A 21,100-nucleotide genomic window follows, 5' to 3' on the forward strand; every position below is an offset into this window, starting at 1 on the left:
CAGATAAACCCGGTATCTTCACAACATCGTTAGGAGTTTGTGATGTTTCTGTAAAGGTCAAGGACTGTAATTTGTACATCACTGAACATTAGTCTATGTGGAAATGCTATTTTCAAATAAATGCCATAAACATCTCTAGTACTAAGATTACAGGAGGCAAAATGTCTTCACTATGGGTTGCACATAAATGATCTCTTATGAAGAGATGTAGAAATGAAATAGTGTCCAAAAGCTGTACCAGGGAGTATTAAAGCCCATCATCCAGAGAAGAGCACATATCACCGCAACTTGGGAGGTAACAAATAGCAGACATTTTCAAGATAACATAATGCAATCAAAATGACTCTAATCAGAGAGAATGACATTACATAACTACACCATATACAATAATATGCTGAGTGTTCTTGTGTGATGATTGAGAAAAGTCCAAAAGGATATTTTAGGTAGGATATATAGGTGTGAAACCAGGTGGCAAGGACATATGTGTGCATGACGCTCTTTTGTATGTTTCATGACATTTTTCAGTCTCTATGATGCCATGACAGTGGGATTTCGTAGTTCTTATTATTCTAAGGATGGGGGTAAGTTGGGGATGACTTGAGGAGCTGCAGGTGAAGCGGACAGTCAACAACAACCTGTAGCCAATCAGAGAATTAGTATGTTAACAGCATATTTCAGTTCATACAACTCCCTTGTGTAGGTATGTTTGAAACGGGGTGTGCTGGCAGCCAATGAGAAACCTTTAACGTTAAGAACAGCACAGAGTTGTGATGTGAGACTCCTTTAGATTGGTGCAGGAAGATTGTGGTGTCGAATGCAGGAGAGATCGTTTTGTTCAGTGACCAATTGCTCTCTCTAGTGAAGGCTTTTTTCACCCCACAGAGCAGGAGAGCTGTGAGGTACCACAGATGCCGACCAAGATACTCTGTACCCCACAGCTCTCCCGTTGTTGGGCTGGTGGCAGCTAGTTCTGGAAATAGCATAGTTCATAAACAGCATATGTCTCCCAAGCAAGTAGGGCTGCTGGCAAAATAAATACATAGGCTCTGAATCATTAAGGAGAGCAAAGCAAAAAAAGGAGTAACTTTGCACCTTGGCAAAACCATGTTGCATTGGAGGGGGAGGTAAATTTTAAAATGTGGGGACAGATTTATAGTTAGGGTAGGGCATGTTCTAGATCAACTTTAAATTTCAGTGTAAAAATAAAACTATCAAGTAATTGTGTGCTACATGAAAAAGCAGCAGTATTGTCCATACATGCAAGATGACAAACTAAGTTGCAGGTCAGTTGTCTCCAGAATCTCTTTTGTCCACAGTTCCCCGTTGTAGATGGTATTTCAGAATTAATCTTAGACACTGTGTGTTGTGAAACATCGGCAAGTTGATCAGTTTTCGGTACTGTAGTTCCTGTCAAAATTGTTCCAACAATCTCCCCTCTCTCTCAAAACCACTGAGGTCTCCTCCTTTAGTCATAGCAGAGGAAACATTGGGTAACTGAGCTGGATAGGTATTAATTGACCGCTTTTGTGTGGAAGGATAAACTCAATCCTGGATTGGTAACATAGCAGCACTGACATGTGCCAAATGGGCTGCTGTGCATGGAAGTATAAGCGAGCTGGTCTGGGCTCCCTTGTCGGTGTCAATCAGCCTCCAGCCATGCTTTTAATAGTCTAGGACCATGGGCACTTCACTCTGAATTCAATCCCACTTGCTGAATAAGACAACAGCCATTTTCCCTTACTTTAGACTAATGTACAAATCTCTCTTTATTTTCCTTAGCTGGTTTGTAGGCCCAGCGAAACCCTTAATATTCTTCTAATATCATGCTTACTTGCGGTATATTTCGCAAATTGCGCCATTTTTACTACCACCTGTCACGGTGATTGCGTCATCACACTGCAGGTGCAAAACGCCACGATTGATGCAATTCCCCAGTGAAGTGGGCAGGATCCGGGAGGAAGGTCTGCGCCTCTGGGGTCCGGGAGAACTACTCGAAAGTCGGGGAGTCTCCCAGACATTCAGAGAGAGCAGGCAAGTATTATATACTGTGTATATTTACATTTATCTTTCTTTTATTTCATTAGTTACCAGTATATTATTTGTTAAGCAGTGATTTCTTATTTGTGGTATTATAATAATTCTGGGTTTTATTTTGAGAATTAGAAGTTAGCTGTATTTAGAAGTATAAATAGTACACAGTTATGTACCAGGTTTTCATCAAATACACATATAACTGTAAATATGTGTTCATGTTTTGGCAAAGCTACTATTATTTTGAGAAGAAAAAATATACCATGTTTACAGATTACTAAGAAAAAAAGTAAACAAAAAGTATTCAGCCATAAAAAGTACATTCCCATTGATCTAATTTAGTTCCTCAAGAGGTGTGAAAGTCTGAATCACAGAGCACAGCGATATTATGTGCTGTACGTCTGTGGTAAAATATTTTTATACACATAACTACTCTTAGGGCTAGATTTACTAAGCTGCGGGTTTGAAAAAGTGGGGATGTTGCCTATAGCAACCAATCAGATTCTAGCTGTCATTTTTTAGAAAGTACTAAATAAATGAAAGCTAGAATCTGATTGGTTGCTATAGGCAACATCCCCACATTTTCAAACCCGCAGCTTAGTAAATCTAGCCCTTAGTCTAATGTATGAATTTATACTACAATTCTATTATTCAGCAACAATCTTCAAAGAAATAATGTATTTACTGTCTGGCTTTGGAGGAAGAAATTACAAAACAGTATTTATGGGTAATTTCCATTCCTGAGCATGGGGCCATATCTTTCTTTTTATCTTGTTATGATTTTCTACTGTGTCATTCGGCATCACATTGTCGATATTTTCACAAACACCTGTTCCTCCAACATCCGTTTATTTAGTTTCGTCTCCCTTCCATGTTTATTCTAATTACTTAATGTTACTCTATCCCTGCTCCTTAATCGAATAGACGTTAGACCGTATCTGCTGCCCTTTGGAATTCTTGTTTGGTTTCTGGCATTAAGTTTTATTTCAGCCTTTAACTGGATGTTACATAAAGCGGCTCCATGCTGGAGTCATGGTAACTGTGCTGGCCTTATCAGCAGCTCTGGCCCTGTCCACTGCCCCGCATCTCTCACAAAGCAGAAGGTGTCAGCTTTCATTCTGTCTATCGTCCTTGCAATTACCTCAAATGAAAGCTCCTATCTTGTTGTTCTTGCCTTTTAAACTGCCTGCATCACTTTTATTTCTTCCAGTTGTCCTAACATGTCACTTAACACCTAAGCTGGTTTGTTGTGTAATTATTTTTAATTCTTTCAAACAATTGTTTGTACTGAATTGAACGGAATTTGTGACAGAAAACAAAAAGTTTTTAAAGGAAAAATAATTCTTTATTTCTAGGTGGCCTTTCCCCCAATAGAACTGAAAGCACTTTATGTTGCTGCAGAGAGCAAGGCGGCCATCTTGGGCACGCTCAGCTATTTTATAGAATCATTCACGTTAATTCCTGAAACACACTCACACACTCACACATACTCACACTCAAACATTCACACACACACACACACACACACACACACACACACACACACACACACACACACACTCTCTCTCTCACACACACTCACTCACTCTCACACACATACTCAATCACTCACTCTCACACACACACACACACACACACACACTCACTCACTCACTCATTCACACACTCACACACACTCACACACACACAGCCATATTTGTCAGAAGCCAATTAATATATGAGTATTTTGGACCGTGGGGGAAGAAACCTGAGGAGGACATGCAAACTCCACACAGATAGGGCCATGCCAGGAATTAAACCAATGAATGACCCCAGCCCTGTGACACAGCAGTGCTAACCCCACTGTGCCATTGTGCTGCCCTTTGTCTATAAAACCCTCCAACATGGCACATTTCATTCATTACAAAGTGCTTCACTTCCCACTTAATTTTCTACTGCAGTTACCTGGACTGCATTAACTCATTGGTTACAACAGCGTTCTTAAAAATGATTTAATTAATTTAGCAACAGTAAATGAAATGTCAAGTTTGGGAACACAGCTTTTGTGAACTTGTAGCAACATAATACCTGTTCTGTCATCGCCAGATAACAGGATGGCTAAAACAGATGAAAATATTTTTTTCATTTTCTTTTGACTTACTTTTTCATTTATTTTAATCTCTTTTTTTATTTTTTTTTATATATCAGTGTAGCTGAAAATCCAAATCCTGGCCTTCAGTTCCACTGTGTATGTGCGATCCCCGGCTAGCTGCCTCACGTATACACATCTGCAGAGACTAGATAGATGAAGCTCCAGGGCAGTATAGTTGGGGCAGCTTCGTATTGCTGCCCTAGTGATACATATTTTGGGCAAATAAAGGATATTATAATAGGATAATATTATATTATAATATTATGATAGGATAAAACATTTATATATATATATATATATATATATATATATATATATATATATATATGTATGTATATACATATGTCCTCCTTTGGGGCAAATGAACCCAATTTTAATCAACCTATATATATTGTACATGTGAAGATGTTAACATCTGCTTGGGTACAATACTTCCATCAGTCTGATCATTGTAGAGTGCAGTTTAGCTGCACATATGTGTCTAGTTATGCCCACACACATGCTAAAGCCACAATATATTATTTTGCAAAATGTAATTGTTTAGACGAGATGTAAGATGGGCCCCCTCTGTATTGGGGTAGGGGGATCACAGAGCTTTTTTTTTTTTTTAAATGTCCTCTGACGACGTGGAGACGGCCTGTCAAATGCAATTTATTATCAAAAATGTATTTCTTGGCACATTTTGAACAATTTAATAAAAACATTCAAACACTTAAAAGTGACAAATGTAATAAACACTCTCAACATTAATTTACAGTAAGACAGTAAGTATTTTATGTGAAATCATTAAATGTTGAAATTGCAAATTTTGAAGTTAGTAAATCACCTTTTATATCTCTGTATTTTAATATGAGGTTACAATGAGGTACTTTTGAATCAAGCACCACTTAACTCTGACCTACAAAATATTGAGAATACAGTGACATAAACCTTGGAATTTGATTCATATTTCACATCTGCAATAGTTGACATGTTTTCATTAACTGAAAATTTTTGCTATCGCAGATGCCTAGTTGCCAACTATTAGTGCGCTGTACAGCAGCATTTATTTTCTAAAAAAAATAAAAAAATAGAAAAGCTAGAAAATAGATTAGTGGATATAGAGATTGAGGAATATAAAAGACAAGGAAACTGGACCCCGTCTCTGCTCTGATTTTGTCCCATTCTGCTAAGTGGGATTGTATACCAAATTAAATTACTTGTACAGATGTAATTGAAGCTAAGTTGCATGTTAATTGACAGCGCACCTGTCCTTTTTACCACAACTACCTGTTCTGTATCAGCTAAACGGCAACCGATCGACCATGGATGGATTGTTAGTCCCCAGCAGTATAATTTACAGAGGAACTAGAGGAGAAAAAAATCTATAGACTGCGTTGGAGAGTGCAATATTCTTCATTCTTTTCCTGGATGTCTATTTGGAACCATTATTATTATTATTATTATCATTTATTTGTTAGGCGCCACAAGGTATCCGCAGCGCCGCACACAGTACTAACAGTAGACTATACAGGGTGAAACCATACAGAACAATGAACAAAAAGTACCAATACTTCAGAAACTCCGGCCAGTCATATGCAGTAAAGACGGAGCGGAAGAACAGGTATGGAGACGGGAGGGGAGGGGGCCCTGCTCATACGAGCTTACATCCTAAGGGAGGGTAAACAGACCAGGCACAAGAGGAGCCAGTTGAGGCAAGAGGAGAGACGGGAGGACGAGCTAAAGGGAGGAGATGGGGGTTAAGTAGATGGTTGGTAGGCTTTGAGGAAGAGTTACATTGCAAATTGTAACTGATTCAACATTAATAGGCATCATTGATATGAGATATGAGTGTTGGAATTAAGGCTTGGGGACCAGCTAGAGTATATAAATTTACATGTGTGATCAGACACCACCTGAATCTGGAATATACTCTATCTATGTATTGTTAAATGCCCCCGTTCCTTTATTTAACAAGGGAGCATGCTGCATATCGATAGATAGATATATAGAGAGATAGATAGATAGATAGATAGATAGATACTTTATTACAACTTTAAATACAGATGTCTGCTTGCTGATGTTTCAAGTTTGCTCAGGATAAAAGAAAATTAGTTTCAGGTCTGGAAACAAACAAAACAATATTAAAAATTTCTTCTGTACAAATTAAAAGCCTGAAGCAATGCACATTATTCAATTTAGCTATTTAGAATTAACTTATTAACTTATCTTGCACTACTAAGGTATAAAATATATTGTGCTGCAGCTTAAAATATTAAGCAGTGTTTTGCATTGTATAAAGTAACAGAATGCAAACAGAAATCTATTTGTTATTCTTTTTAACATTGATGTTTTTAATTAAAAAACTGTATTATTATAATATTATTCCCACTAAAGGGCTTTTAGGGTTTTTAGCTCCCTGTCTCCATTACTACAATCTGCTTAGTTGTAAATGAAACATAAGTGAAGTTTTCAAAGCATAAAATTATCTTTTATTGAATAATATATAAGTATAAAGTGAGTGTGTTTAGGGTCCTCCATTCTCTCTCTCTCTCTCTCTCTCTCTCTCTCTCTCTCTCTCTCTCTCTCTCTCTCTCTCTCTCTCTCTCTCTCCCTCTCTCTCTCTCTCTCCCCTCTCTCTCTCTCTCTCTCTCTCTCCTTCTCTCTCTCCCTCTCCCTCTCTCTCTCTCTTTATATATATATATATAACTAAGTGGGCCTGTGTGCAAGAACAGTGCTTGCCCCTCCCCTGAGGAAGGGTATTATGTAGATTAGCATTCTCCATAGTTCCCCTTGTTTCCTTCATTCAGACAGACACCATAACATTACAGTAAACACGTTAATCTTCCCTTTAATTAATCAACTTGTATGAAATCATTCGACACTACCATATGAATCTTTATATATACCCTAGTGTATCACTGTAGATTACAGATATAAGTAACTGGGGCTGTCCTGCTGTTGTGGAACTACAAGTCTCAGCATGCCAGCCAGATAGAGAGCTACAGCTAGTCTACAGCCCGATACAGCCCCAGCCAACTGGCAGGTCCCCATAACAGCTCAACACTGAGCTCATACTTATCAACTTTGTATTCTTTGATTTCCGTAGACTGCGGGGGAGGTGGGTGTGACGGGGGGCGGGGCTCACAAATGCGTGTCATTTTTGGATCCGCCCCATGAGGTAATGACGCAAACGCGTCATTTGACAGCGGGGGGGGGGGGGCGGAGCCAAACTCCGAGATTCACCGGGAATCGTGGCGTTTGGGACATAATTCTGCCCACTTCGCTAGGAAGTGGGCCCTTCCTAGTGAAGTGGGCAGATCCGGGATATTGCCACACTCTCCCGTGAGTCATTCCGGGAGAGTTGGCAAGTATGACTGAGCTGCCATCTTTCATCTCAGAGTCATAGTGAAAGGACCATTATGGGGTGTCCTGCTGGTTATTAAATTGTATATTTTAGTAATGTCTCTCATTTATACATGAATGTCATACTAGCCAGCTGTAGCTTCTATTCTCATGCTCTCTGCGTCTGTAAAATGTGCAGTATGGTTTAAGAAGCATCTCATGTAAATGCAAAAATTATCCTCCCCCTATAAGAATATGTTTTTTTTCATCGTCCAGTGTCTGTTACAATAGAGACGGAAATCTCTGCTGAAGACACCTCACTACTTGGCCTCTGTGGAATGAATCCTGATACAGGAGGATAAAGACCCCCCCGATGTCGGATGCAGAAATAAATAACTGTTTTTCTATGTTGTTTTACATGAGTACAACCCGGCAGACAGGGCTACGACATCCTGCGGCTTCCCAGCATTTCTTCAGCTACACTTCCTAAGAACCTGCACCACCTAGTGTGGCCGGAGATTCTGTGAAATGTAGTTAGACAGCTAGATAGCTGCATCTTGCTCATCTGTCGCCTGTACACCGTGAGGCGGTGTTGGTAGACTTACCACCCCATCACATGGGGGTCTACAGTCATGGCCAAAAGTTTTGAGAATGACACAAATATTATTTTTCGCAAAGTCTGCTGCCTCAGTTTTTATGATGGCAATTTGCATGTTCTGAAGAGTGATCAGATGAATTGCAATTAATTTCAAAGTCCCTCTTTGCCATGACAATTAACTTTTTTCCAAAAACAACATTTCCACTGCATTTCAGCCACAAAAGGACCAGCTGACATCAGGTCAGTGAGTGATTCTCTCGTTAACACAGGTGAGAGTGTTGATGAGGACAAGGCTAGAGATCACTCTGTCATGCTGACTGAGTTAGAATAACAAACTGTAAGCTTTAAAAGGAGGGTGGTGTTTGAAATCATTGTACTTCCTCTGTTAACCATTGTTATCTGCAAGGAAACACGTGCAGTCATCATTGCACTGCAGAAAAAGGGCTTCACAGGCAAGGATATTGCTGCTAGTAAGATTGCACCTAAATCAACCATTTATCAAGTTCATCAAGAACTTCAAGGAGAGAGGTTCAATAGTTGTGATGAAGGCTTCAGGGCACCCAAAAACATCCAGCAAGCGCCAGGACCGTCTCCTAAAGTTGATTCAGCTGTGTTAGGAATGGCAGCAGGCAGGTGTAAGTGCCTATGCACGCACAGTGAGGCAAAGACTTTTGGAGGATGGCCTGGTGTCAAGAAGGCCAACAAAGAAGCCACTTCTCTCCAGGTAAAACATCAGGAACAGACTGATATTCTGCAAAAGGTACAGGGATTGGACTGCTGAGGACTGGGGTAAAGTCATTTTCTCTGATGAATTTCAGATCATTTGGGGCATCTGGAAAAATGCTTGTCCAGAGAAGGAAAGGTGAATGCTACCATCAGTCCTGTGTCATGCCAACAGTAAGCATTCTGAGACCATTCATGTGTAGGGCTGCTTTTCAGCCAAGGGAGTGGACTCACTCACAATTTTGCCTAAGAACACAGCCATGTATAAAGAATGGTACTAAAACATCCTCCAAGAGCAACTTTTCCCAACCATCCAAGAACAGTTTGGTGACGAACAATGCCTTTTCCAGCATGATGGAGCACCTTTCCATAAGGCAAAAGTGAAAACTAAGTGGCTCAGTGATCAAAACATCAAAATTTGGTCATGGTCAGGAAACTCCCCAGACCTTAATCCCATAGAGAACTTGTGGTCAATCCTCAAGAGGTGGGTGGACAAACAGAAACCCACAAATTCTGACAAACTCCAAGCATTGATTAGGCAAGAATGGGCGGCCATCAGTCAGTATGTGGCCCAGAAGTTGATTGACAGCATGACAGGGCGAATTGCAGAGGTCTTCAAAAAGAAGGGTCAACACTGCAAATATTGACTCTTTGCATAAACTTAATGTAATTGCCAATAAAAGCCTTTGACACTTATGAAATGCTTGTAATTTTACTTCAGTATACCATAGCAACATCTGACAAAAAGGTCTAAAAACACTGAAGCAGCAAACTTTGTGAAACCCCAAAACTTGTGTCATTCAAAACTTTTGGCCATGACTGTAGCTGTAAGAAAGTCATCAGATGGTGACAGTCCCACCCCATGGGCTCAGTAGTAAGGGGGCTGGTACAGGGCCCGTGTACACTACACACAGGGCCGGTGCTAGGGTCCGTGGCGCCCTAGGCACGTTTTCAAAATCGGCGCCCTCACCCTGCACACTTACAAAAATAGTGTGCAGGGTGGGGGCGCCGATTTTGAAAATGTGCGTCTTTTCTTACCTTAACTTGCCTCCTCTCTGCTCCGTCTGCTCCCCTCCACTCACTGACACTGTCGGGCCGTGATGATGATGTCACGCCCGACAGTCAGTCAGTGAGTGGAGGGGAGGAGACAGAGCAGAGAGGTGGAGGTGGGGAGCAATAGTCCTTCCCCCCCTCCCTGTGGATGTATCTGAAGCTGTGCGGCGGCCGTGAAAGGTATGGTCAGCGGTCGCCGCACAGTTTTAAAGAAATTTTTAATCTGTGGTGCCCTCCAGAGCCCGGCGCCCTAGGCAATTGCCTAACCTTGCCTAATGGGAGCACCGGGCCTGACTACACACCCTGCACCCACTATAGATATGCCACTGCTTGTAGCACATCAAACCCACAATTACCTTCCTGACATCAGGGAAGAGCATTTGCAGCCTGCATGCATAGGTGTGTAGACAGGGCCGTCGCAAGGAACTTGGGGCCCCGCTACAGCAACTTTCTGGCAGCAGACACATCATAACACCTCCAGCAGAAACATCATAACACCCCCCAGCAGACACATCATAACACCCCCCAGCAGACACATCATAACACCCCCCAGCAGACACATCATAACACCCCCCAGCAGACACATCATAACACCCCCCAGCAGACACATCATAACACCCTCCACAACCCCAGTCCAGCTCACTGGACTTGGGTTGTGGGGTCCTGGTAATTTGTACCGGGGTACCGGGTCCCGGTAATTTGTACCTGCTCTACACCCTCTAGGTGCCCCTGTGTATAGAACTGTGCATAGATTTACACGTCACCTTACAACTTCCTTACCTGTGGAACAGAGCTGTCCCAATCTGGATGTCGAGACAGTGGCCTCAATTCGGGGCTGTTCTACCTAAATCGGGACAGTTGAGAGGTATAGTCAAACACACTAAACATTGCAGTACCAGTTATGACCATAAGATCCTGATCAGAATCCATTCACACCATATTCTTACTGTATAATTTAGCTTAGAGTCTATACTAGACCAGATTCATATATACTGTACGTATTTGTATATTATATATTTAGTATCAATATTTAAAAATTGTCATGCAGCATTTGACAAAAAGTAAGGGTTTAGAAGGACCCATTAAAATACTATGTTTGCCCCTGTGATTTCTTCTATCTATATTAATATACTTGAAATGCAAATAAAAGGAAGCCACAACCAATCATGAGACGGGGAATGATTCAGTTATATTACATTAGCACAATAAATGGAAACGTACTAAAGGCTAAAGTGAGCAGATAGCTTGATTAACTGTTTACCTCCAACAAGGTAGCTCATTGCTGCTGGCTCTCTTCTATGTAGGATACAAAGCTTAGCAATGTTTCTTTGCGGTCTTAAAGAGTTTGAGTAGTCACAGTTCTCCTTAACACTGAAGGGGTTAAGTAAAGAATGCTTTGTTGGAGCAATTATAAAGCACTTTACATTATGCAATAGACAAAAAAGATATTTATTTATAATTGTACAATTAACATGTTATAATACAAGACACATTAGCAAAAAAAATGCCCTTAATTTAGAATAGAAGCTGGAAATGAATAAAGTATTTTCCTGTGTTCTGTATTTGCCAATGACATTTTGTTAATAATCCATTGAGAGACTGCAGCAGTGTAATTGTCTGCATGACCAATAGACAAGACTTACAGTTATGGAACTAAAGCCATACATGTTTGTAAATGAATTATAATGCTTAGAAACAGGTTTGCCAGTCCAAAACAAGAAAGTTGGAAATTAGGGTTGCAATCCAGTCGCTGTATTACAACACTATGATGGCCTGTTTTTCTGTCATGTATTAATCCTCAGACCTTAATGCTGAACAACATTTGTGTCATTGTCTACACAAATTTAATTTGTTTATGCACCAGTTCAGTTAATCCTACAATCTGCTTTTCTCAAATGAGACCGGATAATGGAGACATGGTCCCTCACAGGTCTTCAGGCTTTTAAATTCTGATAAAATCAGGATTCTTCACTGGGTCTTGCCACAGCTCTGAATTAAGCCACTTTAAATGTAATTACTAGAGCTGGCTGTACATCAGGAACATCCATTAAAAAAATTGATTGACCATGCTGCTATGGTGAGGCATTTTATGAACAAACGGTCTTGATGGGCCCTGAGCTGTAAATTATGAAAGCAAAAAAAAAAAGGGAGGGGGGGAAATATCAGGTAAATACTTTATTAGCTGTTAATGAGAGGTTCACTGGATAACTCAATTTCTTCTTCTTTTGAAAACAGCTACTTCATGGAAGCGTGGTGCATGGCCATCTATCATGATCGCTTTATTGATTTCCAGCAAGAAGTGCGTGAAATCCTAACATCCAAGAAAGTAAGAAAATCACTAATATCTTCTTTCCTCTAATGGGTGTAGCTCTGTTCTAGCACTTCACAGCTCGTAAGACGGGCCACTTTCTGGTGGATTCTGGGAGCAGCATAATTATACATGGATGTTACTGTGATGCTCAAGAACACGTAGAGGTGAACTTTTTAAATGCACTAATTAATGTACTTGCATGAAATGCTATGTACCAAGTTCCCATGCTGCACAGCAAAGGTGACAACATGTGCTGCTCCAACTGCTGCTGAACTACATACCCCATATTGAAGTTATCTTATATCCAATATCACTTCCCCATCTACCACTGCCCTATGTCTGCTCCCAGTCAGGTCCTATCCCAGGTATGGATATGATGACTGTGCTGATGTTTGGCATGGGTTGGTATGGGTAGGTAATATTGGCTGCGAGAGTAAAGCTGGGTACACACTACAGAATTTTCCACCAACTTTTTATGCCGAGCGATTTTACATGCGATCGATGTTCCGATCTCTCGGTCCATGGACTGCATACACACTAGCCTTGTTTAGGACGATAAAGGGAAGAGCGGACGTCCCTTTAGCGACTTTTTACAGCCATGTTGTCGTGAGCAATGACTGTAATTTCGTACTCACTGTTGTGGATCGGTCGGAAGTTTATACACACTACACAGCGGAAACGAGATTGGAACGAAAATATTAAACGGTACGACCAACCAAATGAGGCGACAATCGTCCATTTGGGCAGACTTTCGACCATCGTGTCACTGCACACACTGACCCGAATTTTGAACAAGCGGTCGTATATCGGCTGATTGAGCCGTTTTTTGGACGAAAACCGTGTAGTTTGTACCCAGCTTAAGGACCAGAAACGTGTTGTTTCGGCAGCGACAATGAGTTCCTGCAGATCAGAACTGGCCTTGATAAGTCTCTCTTATTACTTCAACTAGACTGGGGATTGTGTAGCTAGGCCAGGTGGGGCTATGTTAGTGTCTCGGGGTTTGGGTACGGTATCCCGATGCTTGGGATACCGACACCAACTATATCTACAAAAAAATCTGAACAGTCAAATCACAACATAATTATAATATACACTTACCTTAACACTGACGGAGGACATTACCGACCGAAGTGGTATGCGACTGCTACACAATCCAAAGATGCTGAATGCCAGCGGTTTATTTATTCAACGTTTCATGCAGCCTAACCCTAACTCAAACCCTAACATTAACATACCTCTTTGCATATACATGTTGCTGTCTTCGGTGACGTCACAATGAAGCGCCGGCATCCAGCATCTTCGGATTTTGCAGCAGTCGAATAGCAGTTCTCTCGGTAATGTCCTCCGTCAGTGTTAAGGTAAATGTAGATTTTAATTATGTTGTGATTTGACTGTTGGGGTTTTTTTGTAGGTATAGTTGGTGTCGGTATCCCAACCATCAGGATACCAATTACCACCTGCCCTGAGGTGCTCCTTGGTATCTAGAAGCTGGACGGTAATGTTCCACTTTATTGTGGAGTAGGAGATCAGTTGGATCTACAATTTTAGATGAGTCAAATTGATTAAAATAATTATGACAATTTGGACATGTTGTATTTGTTATATCACTTTTTAAAATGTTGCCGTATAAGAGAAACTGACATGTAGTGTCACAATAGCTTTAGATGGAAACTAAGAATTTGACCCCTATTTGTATACTTATACATGTCACCTAGATTTGTAAATATTATATTACATTTACTACAATATAACATTATAACCCCTCCATGACTGAATTCATATTGGCTTCTTCCTCTATCCCACCCCCCATTTTAAGTATGTGACATATAACAGTGTAATCATTTTATTGTTGCTGATTTCAGTTACAGTATCACTAAGGGGGAGATTCAATTAGCCGCGGGATTTTTACAAGAACCATTTATTGGGGCGAGGAAAAATCAGCTGAGAATTTACCGTAGTAATGGTAAAAAAACGCAGCCGCGATTTTCTCAGGAGCATCACAGCTAATTCAATCTCCCCATAATTGCCTTGAATACCTAGGGTGCCAAAATACCTAAAATGAGTTGTCTTTTGTAAAAGAGTCACTAATAGCATTTACAAGTATATGTATAGAATTGGCCATATGATGACAGAACATGAAGGACCTCATTTAGAGTCGGACGCAAAGTCCGTTTTAGGCACATCCAACAAAAAAACACTACCACGCATGTGCAGCAAGCACCAAATCCACCTGCATCTTGGACGCAATTAACACTTGCAACAGCTTGCGGATCACTACGATAGAATGGGAGGAATGTGGAATTGTGAAGCGTGACCATGTAAATACATCCTAGTCGCAGTGAGGCGCAGACGCAACACACGTCAGAACAGGGCTAAAGCTGTGTGGCAGGAGTTAGGTGGCGCAAGCGTTAGCTAGCTGCAGGAACTGCTCGCAGCTCAATAGGGTATTAAGAGTGGGATGCAAATATGGTTGCTTGCCACTCGTAATACCCTACCAAGCTGTGGCACTCTCCCACTCCTACACTTCTTAAATGGACTTTGCATCCGACTCTAAATGAGGTCCGAAATGTTTTTGCTGTACAGCTGAGTGCAAGCTATTGTTCACTGTTATCAGACATTTTTTGCAAACATTTGCTAAAAGATGGCAACTGCGATGCGAGTATTGACAGGAATCCCCCACACAGCGCTTATACCGTATGTACTGATGAGCTCCTGAAATGTAAATGTTAATAGTAGCTCCTTTTTATATTACACATTTTTTTAGATTTAGTGGACAGTAAAAATGCAATAAAAATATACCAACATTAAATAATTTTTCAACCATTTATCACAATACAATGAAGGGATCATTAGTATAGTGTTACATGTGCTGATTCCTAATTGGGAAATGTCATTAAGTGGAAAGCTGTATGGCTTTTAGCAGCAATTAAGGTTCCTCAAATGTTTTCAAGTGTGAAAACATAAATATGTCACTGGAGCCAATTGGAAACACTGCCGGCAGATTTCGGCTAAGACAAATCATGATTTATTGTCTGAGTACGTCCTTTGCTACCTGTTGTAGAGAGGTCTGCGGTGTGGAGACATGTATTCACATATCACCAAGTAACCAGGAATTAGCAGCAATAAATGGATGTAAACTGGTTGCTGTTTATAAAGAGATATAATAAAAGACAGACTAAGGGCTAGATTTACTAAGCTGCGGGTTTGAAAAAGTGGGGATGTTGCCTATAGCAACCAATCAGATTCTAGCTGTCATTTTGTAGAAGGTACTAAATAAATGAAAGTTAGAATCTGATTGGTTGCTATAGGCAACATCCCCACTTTTTCAAACCCGCAGCTTAGTTAATCTAGCCCTAAATATCTTTCACAAATGTTATTTATTATTCTGCTAATCATTTATCTGCAATCATTTCTTAATATAATATATAATATTCAGTGGGTAAATAACTGACTAGTATGGGAGACATATTGTAATTAAATATATGCTAACAATTAAGAATATGAACCCTTTCAGTCCAGATTTGGGCATTTTTACACAAATCCAATTTTTCTTTTTTATTGAGCACTTAAAATGTGCTCTTTGCCTACACACAGTGCAGATATTTGTAGACTTAATCTGTATTCATGAGAATGTAGTCATCACTTCATTAAAAACTGATTATTCATGACAGTGCAGCTTACCACTTCATTGAGAATGTAGTCTATCAATTTACTATGAACTAGCGACTTCACTGAGGCAATTCTACTGCAAGCGAATGTATACTGTCAGGCCATAAAATGGCTGCCATCAGAGGTGTGCATAGCCGCTCTGTCGCTTTCTGATCGTGTGTACAAGCTAAGATAAACATTTGCATATGAGTTGTGTACACTTGAAAAGTCAAATATTTACATTTTTTTTAAGTATTGCTCGATTTACCAACAATAAATACCATTAAAGTTGATTTTTTTTTCAACAAGAACATTGGCATTTTCTACATTAATTCACATTTTTTTTTTGCTCCTTCCAATACTGCACAGATTGCCTCATTATAGGCATGCCCCTGGCTTCCATCCATTGTGTGTAAACAACTGGTGCACTTCATGTTTCTGCTGCTGAATGGAATGGTAGTGCTCAAGACAGAGTGCATGTCCCTTACTACATATTCAGTCATCTGCATCAGACCCCTAAACAGAAGCAGCAGTAGATTACGGATCAGTGCAGTGTATGAAGGTTTATGTTGACCATAGTAAAATTATGTTATTATATTTGTTCCAGAATCTAGCAGATGTACCTTAGAAATGTTGAATATTTAAAGTGAAAATACTTCATATAGTATATACTACCAAGTTTAAAGTAGTAAAGGGGATTTTGGTGCATATTTTAACCGTTTTATGCTGTGTTGCTGTTTTCCCATTTTTCCCAGAAGTCCTTGCAATAGTGGATGGACCCCTAACAGTGTCCCATCCCTCAGACCCACCTATGTTATATAATAGCTCTATAGGAAGCGTAGACAACTTGATATAAATGTGGCACTTGGTATTAATAAGTAAAAGCCATCCTGACAAAATATACTGATGTGTCCAAGATCGTCACGTAACCCACACGATTTGTAAGTAAAGATGAACACAGGAGCTCTACTGACCCTACGCACTTTATCACTGTCTTGTCAACCATGACATCCTTTCCAATATATCTCTATTCATGGCACATGACTAACAACTTAAAAAAGATTAAGCTTAATTAATTTTGACAAGCCATATCAAATATATATTAGCATGTTGTTTAGGAGGTGACTGAAAGGTGCAGTTCTTTTGTGCACAGCGTGTGATTATGGGGCAGGAATGTTCTTCTTACTACTGGATAATGTAGCAGTGAAGGTGCCCATGTGCAAATACAAGAACCTCAGCTAATCCTCTCAGATAGCCACAGCCACCAAACACATTTAACTCCTGCTGTGAAGCTGCCTGAGCCAGCTGCCTCCAAGTCTGATGCCAGCTATTACCATCCTCTGCGTAGTAAATGCTGATGTTCAGCTTGCCGCCTCCCCTGAGACATAGTCATTTTTACAGAGCAGCCAAGCATCCTTTATTAGAGGGACGGTGATCCCAAATCTCCACATTTGTAATGCAGGACTGAGCATTTGCTATCCCGAGGACAAAGATGAATCACAGTTTGTTTCTCTCCCTCAGAAATGACCGCATCTTCCCATTTATATTTCAACGGAAAATGATAAACTTTACAATAAGCTGCGTAGTGCAGTCACTTCTAATAGCATGCAGTTTTTAGTCAGCCGAAAACATGTTAATGCAATTTTTCTACCCATTTTTATTTGATTCATTTACCTCTCTCTGTTGATTTAATTATATTCAGCTGCATTTATTGTACTTCAACACAACAGTAAAAACGTATTGTGGTAAAATATCTGCTAAAATTCCATGAAGTGTATTGAGTGTCCACAACACAATAAATGATTTGACTTTACACAGTTTTAATAAACAATAGAGCACAATGTAAAAATCTGAACCACAGTTTATGCGGTTTGCACTAATATATAACGACAGATCCCGAATCATCCTTGCTCTTTTCTGTACACTGCCTAATATTGTATTAGAGATTGACTGAGTAACCTTCCCGGAGAGGTGTTATGGATTCAGTGAATGAATCCACCCTGTCCTCTATCCACATTGTCCTCAGTTTTCCACCATCCATCCTCAAATCAATGACCTTTCTCTTAATAATAGCATTTCCTTCTGTATTATGTCAAAAACCTTAATGCATTTGGACATTAATTTAATTTCTATCCCTGTTCCCCCCCCATCTTCCCTCAACTACGCAGATTATGTTTTTACTTTTTTTTTTTTTTTTTTATCTCAGATATGTTAAACATTGCCCCGGGGCTGTACACAGCCATCTCTCTCCTACCTCACGGTCCCTGATCCTCTGCTTTGACTTTCAATTAAGTATATTCTGATTGCTGCTAAACTCTCACCCCATGCCTATATTATTTAAATACATGCCTTTATATATTTACATTTACAAGTTTTTTTTTATTGCAAATCAAACAAGCACTGGCGTGTGCCGGCTTTTTCTGTGCAGTTTTCCTGTCAGAGATTCAGGTCAGCATTTGTTAAGAGTGTGAAAACATGGTTACTAACAAAGTTTGTATTTTGTAAGCTTTAGCAGGAAATGCTTTACATGAAACACTACCAGAAATCCTGTCATAAATCATTAATATCACCCAGAAATGTTGCCAGGCATTACCAACATGATGTGAGACCACCACTTCTTGGTACAGCCCAGTGCAAGTCACTTTAAATTAAGTACAATGTAATAAAATATGTTGCAGGCATTACAATAATCACCTTTTACAAAGTCTAAGGGGTAAATTTATCAAGCTGCGGTTTGAAAAAGTGGAGATGTTGCCTAAAGCGACCAATCAGATCCTAGCTGTCTTTTGTAGAATGTACTAAACAAATGACAGCTAGAATCTGATTGGTTGCTATAGGCAACATCTCCACTTTTTCAAACCTGCAGCTTCATAAATTTACCCCTAATAGTGTTCTGTACATAGTATTTCTCTGTATACAATGATATAAATACTGTATTCAGCACCATTTTACCAAATTCTTGTTACTCTTTATAAGTTTGTGTCTAAAATTGATTGACACACTTTTTTATTTTATTTGTAATAATGGCCATACACAGTCCGACTGCCTACCAGCCTGAGCATCTAATTATATGGTCACTTCATACAGAGGCCATTAGTGGTCATCTTCTGTTAACTTTCCATCATTATGGACAGCACGGTAGCTAAGTAGTTAGCACTTCTGCCTCACAGCGCTGGGGTCATGAGTTCAATTCCCGACCATGACCTTATCTGTGTGGAGTTTGTATGTTCTCCCTGTGTTTGCGTGGGTTTTGGTTTCCTCCCACACTCCAAAAACATACTGGTAGGTTATTAAAATTGACCCTAGTCTCTCTTTCTCTCTCTCTCTCTGTCTGTCTGTCTGTGTGTATGTTAGGGAATTTAGACTGTAAGCTCCAATGGGGCAGGGACTGATGTGAGTGAGTTCTCTGTACAGCGCTGCGGAATCAGTGGCGCTATATAAAAAAATGGTGGTGGTGGTGATGTGTGATAATTTGAATTGGATTGGATGGTTACCAGACAGTGCGCTGGTTTTGGGCCATACCCGTTGCAGATATTCCTTCAACTTTTAGATAGTTGTGAGCTTGAACAATCTAAAAACCCATAGCAACCAATCAGCAATTATCTTTTACTGGTTTAGTGTAAGTGAGTGATTGATTGCTGTGAATTCCTGCTCTTGTGCAAGGTTATACCTTTGACTGTGTCAGATTAGAAACATCCTGACAGCCGGTGAGTACTATTCACTCAGAGCAACCACAAATCAGTTCCATCCTTTATATCTGTACAACAGGTCATGTCATTGGCTAGGATGCTTTCTAGTCATGATTATGATTTATAGAATTATATTAGTTGATTTTTCCCCACTCTTTAATAACTGCATAATTTTCTTTTCTAGGTGAATGACCAGCCTTCCATGAAAGACCTAGTCGATAAGGTCACAGGTGATGAATTAAATCTTGCAGAAAATCCCCAAAAATATCTAAAGCGCATACTTCAGCAAAACGGATACCAAAAGGACATTGAGATGAGGATCATGAATTATCTTAATTACAACAGCAACCACTTGTCCATGTTCGCTAGGCCTGGGATTATTTAGTTTTCTGCTACAAAATAAATGTGATTTTTTACACTCAACCTACAGTGGCCAAATTAATGATTTATCACCAGTGATGCTCTACAGTCTGCATTCTACATGTTGCCCTGCAGGGGGAGTCGCTGCCTACTCTCCACTACCCAAAAACAGCAAAAACTTTTAAGTAAAAATAGAATTTACCTTTTTTCTTCTTACATTATTTATAATTAACAGATTTGCAAATGTGTGTGAATGATTATAGTAACCATTTTCTTCGAATTGCAGTTGTATGAAAATGAAATGAATAAAACATAGTACATGGTCTTATTAAGGCATGCATTTAATGTATGTGATTAAAGGAACAGGTGCAAGTGCTAATTTGTACTCACACAAGCTTGTCTTTTTTGTATTGTTTATTAATCATTATAATCACATCCAAATTTATTTCGGTTTACAACAATTGAGTAATAAATATATACAAATGAATTACATAAAATGTATAATCATGTGTAAATATTTATATATTCAATACTGGACATATATTTTATATATTAAGTATTTTAGATTATGTACATTTTAATGTAATAATATCTAGAGACAGAACATGCTGTAGTCTCTCTGTACACCAGCATCCAATGTCACTAGCTGCTGCTTCTCATGTCAGTTATTAGGTCTGTAATTTAACAAGAATTTAACCATTGTTCCTCAAATGTGGAATCCACATACATATATGTGTAATACATATATCATATATTTAAGCATTTTATACATTTGAGCAACAATAATCAAATTAAACATACCACCATTGTATTTGTTGGGAAAAAAATAAAGGTAAATTTAGTTTACTTTTTTTGTATGTGTTTTTTTAATTTTCTTTAGTTCTTTAGTTTTTTTGGGTGGGGGGGGGTATTTAGAGTAGAGGTATTTTTAATTTTTTAATATTTGTTTCTGTCATAATAATAGCAATATGTGTGCTCTATGTATTCTTGAATCATTTTACTGTGTGAATCTCCACCACAAATGACAATAAATTTAGAGAGCGCAGTTACTGTACATTCACTTATAGTAGAAATTTGAGGGCCCACAATTTATTCTGTCTCTGAATATTATATAGCAAAGGTAAAATTATCTAAAATATATGTAAAAAAATTACTTCTTCTATTGAACATATACATATTTAAGTGTACGTTTTAATCCCTTTGAAACATCAGAAGGTATGCTGTAAGCATTA

General features: G+C 39.3%; 1 protein-coding gene across 1 annotated transcript in view; it reads left to right on the forward strand.

Annotated features, from left to right (window-relative positions):
• CFAP61 (cilia and flagella associated protein 61) overlaps positions 1-20,262 on the forward strand; it is a 228,483-nt gene extending 208,221 nt beyond the window's left edge. Inside the window, exons 26-27 of the mRNA XM_075203834.1 lie at positions 12,096-12,186; positions 19,693-20,262. Coding sequence (XP_075059935.1) covers positions 12,096-12,186; positions 19,693-19,893 — 292 coding nt within the window. The 3' untranslated portion in view covers positions 19,894-20,262. The remainder of the gene's footprint in view (positions 1-12,095; positions 12,187-19,692) is intronic.
• Positions 20,263-21,100: the final 838 nt, after the last annotated feature.

The sequence above is a fragment of the Mixophyes fleayi genome, chromosome 3 (assembly GCF_038048845.1).
Source record: "Mixophyes fleayi isolate aMixFle1 chromosome 3, aMixFle1.hap1, whole genome shotgun sequence".
Classification (NCBI taxonomy): domain Eukaryota; kingdom Metazoa; phylum Chordata; class Amphibia; order Anura; family Limnodynastidae; genus Mixophyes; species Mixophyes fleayi.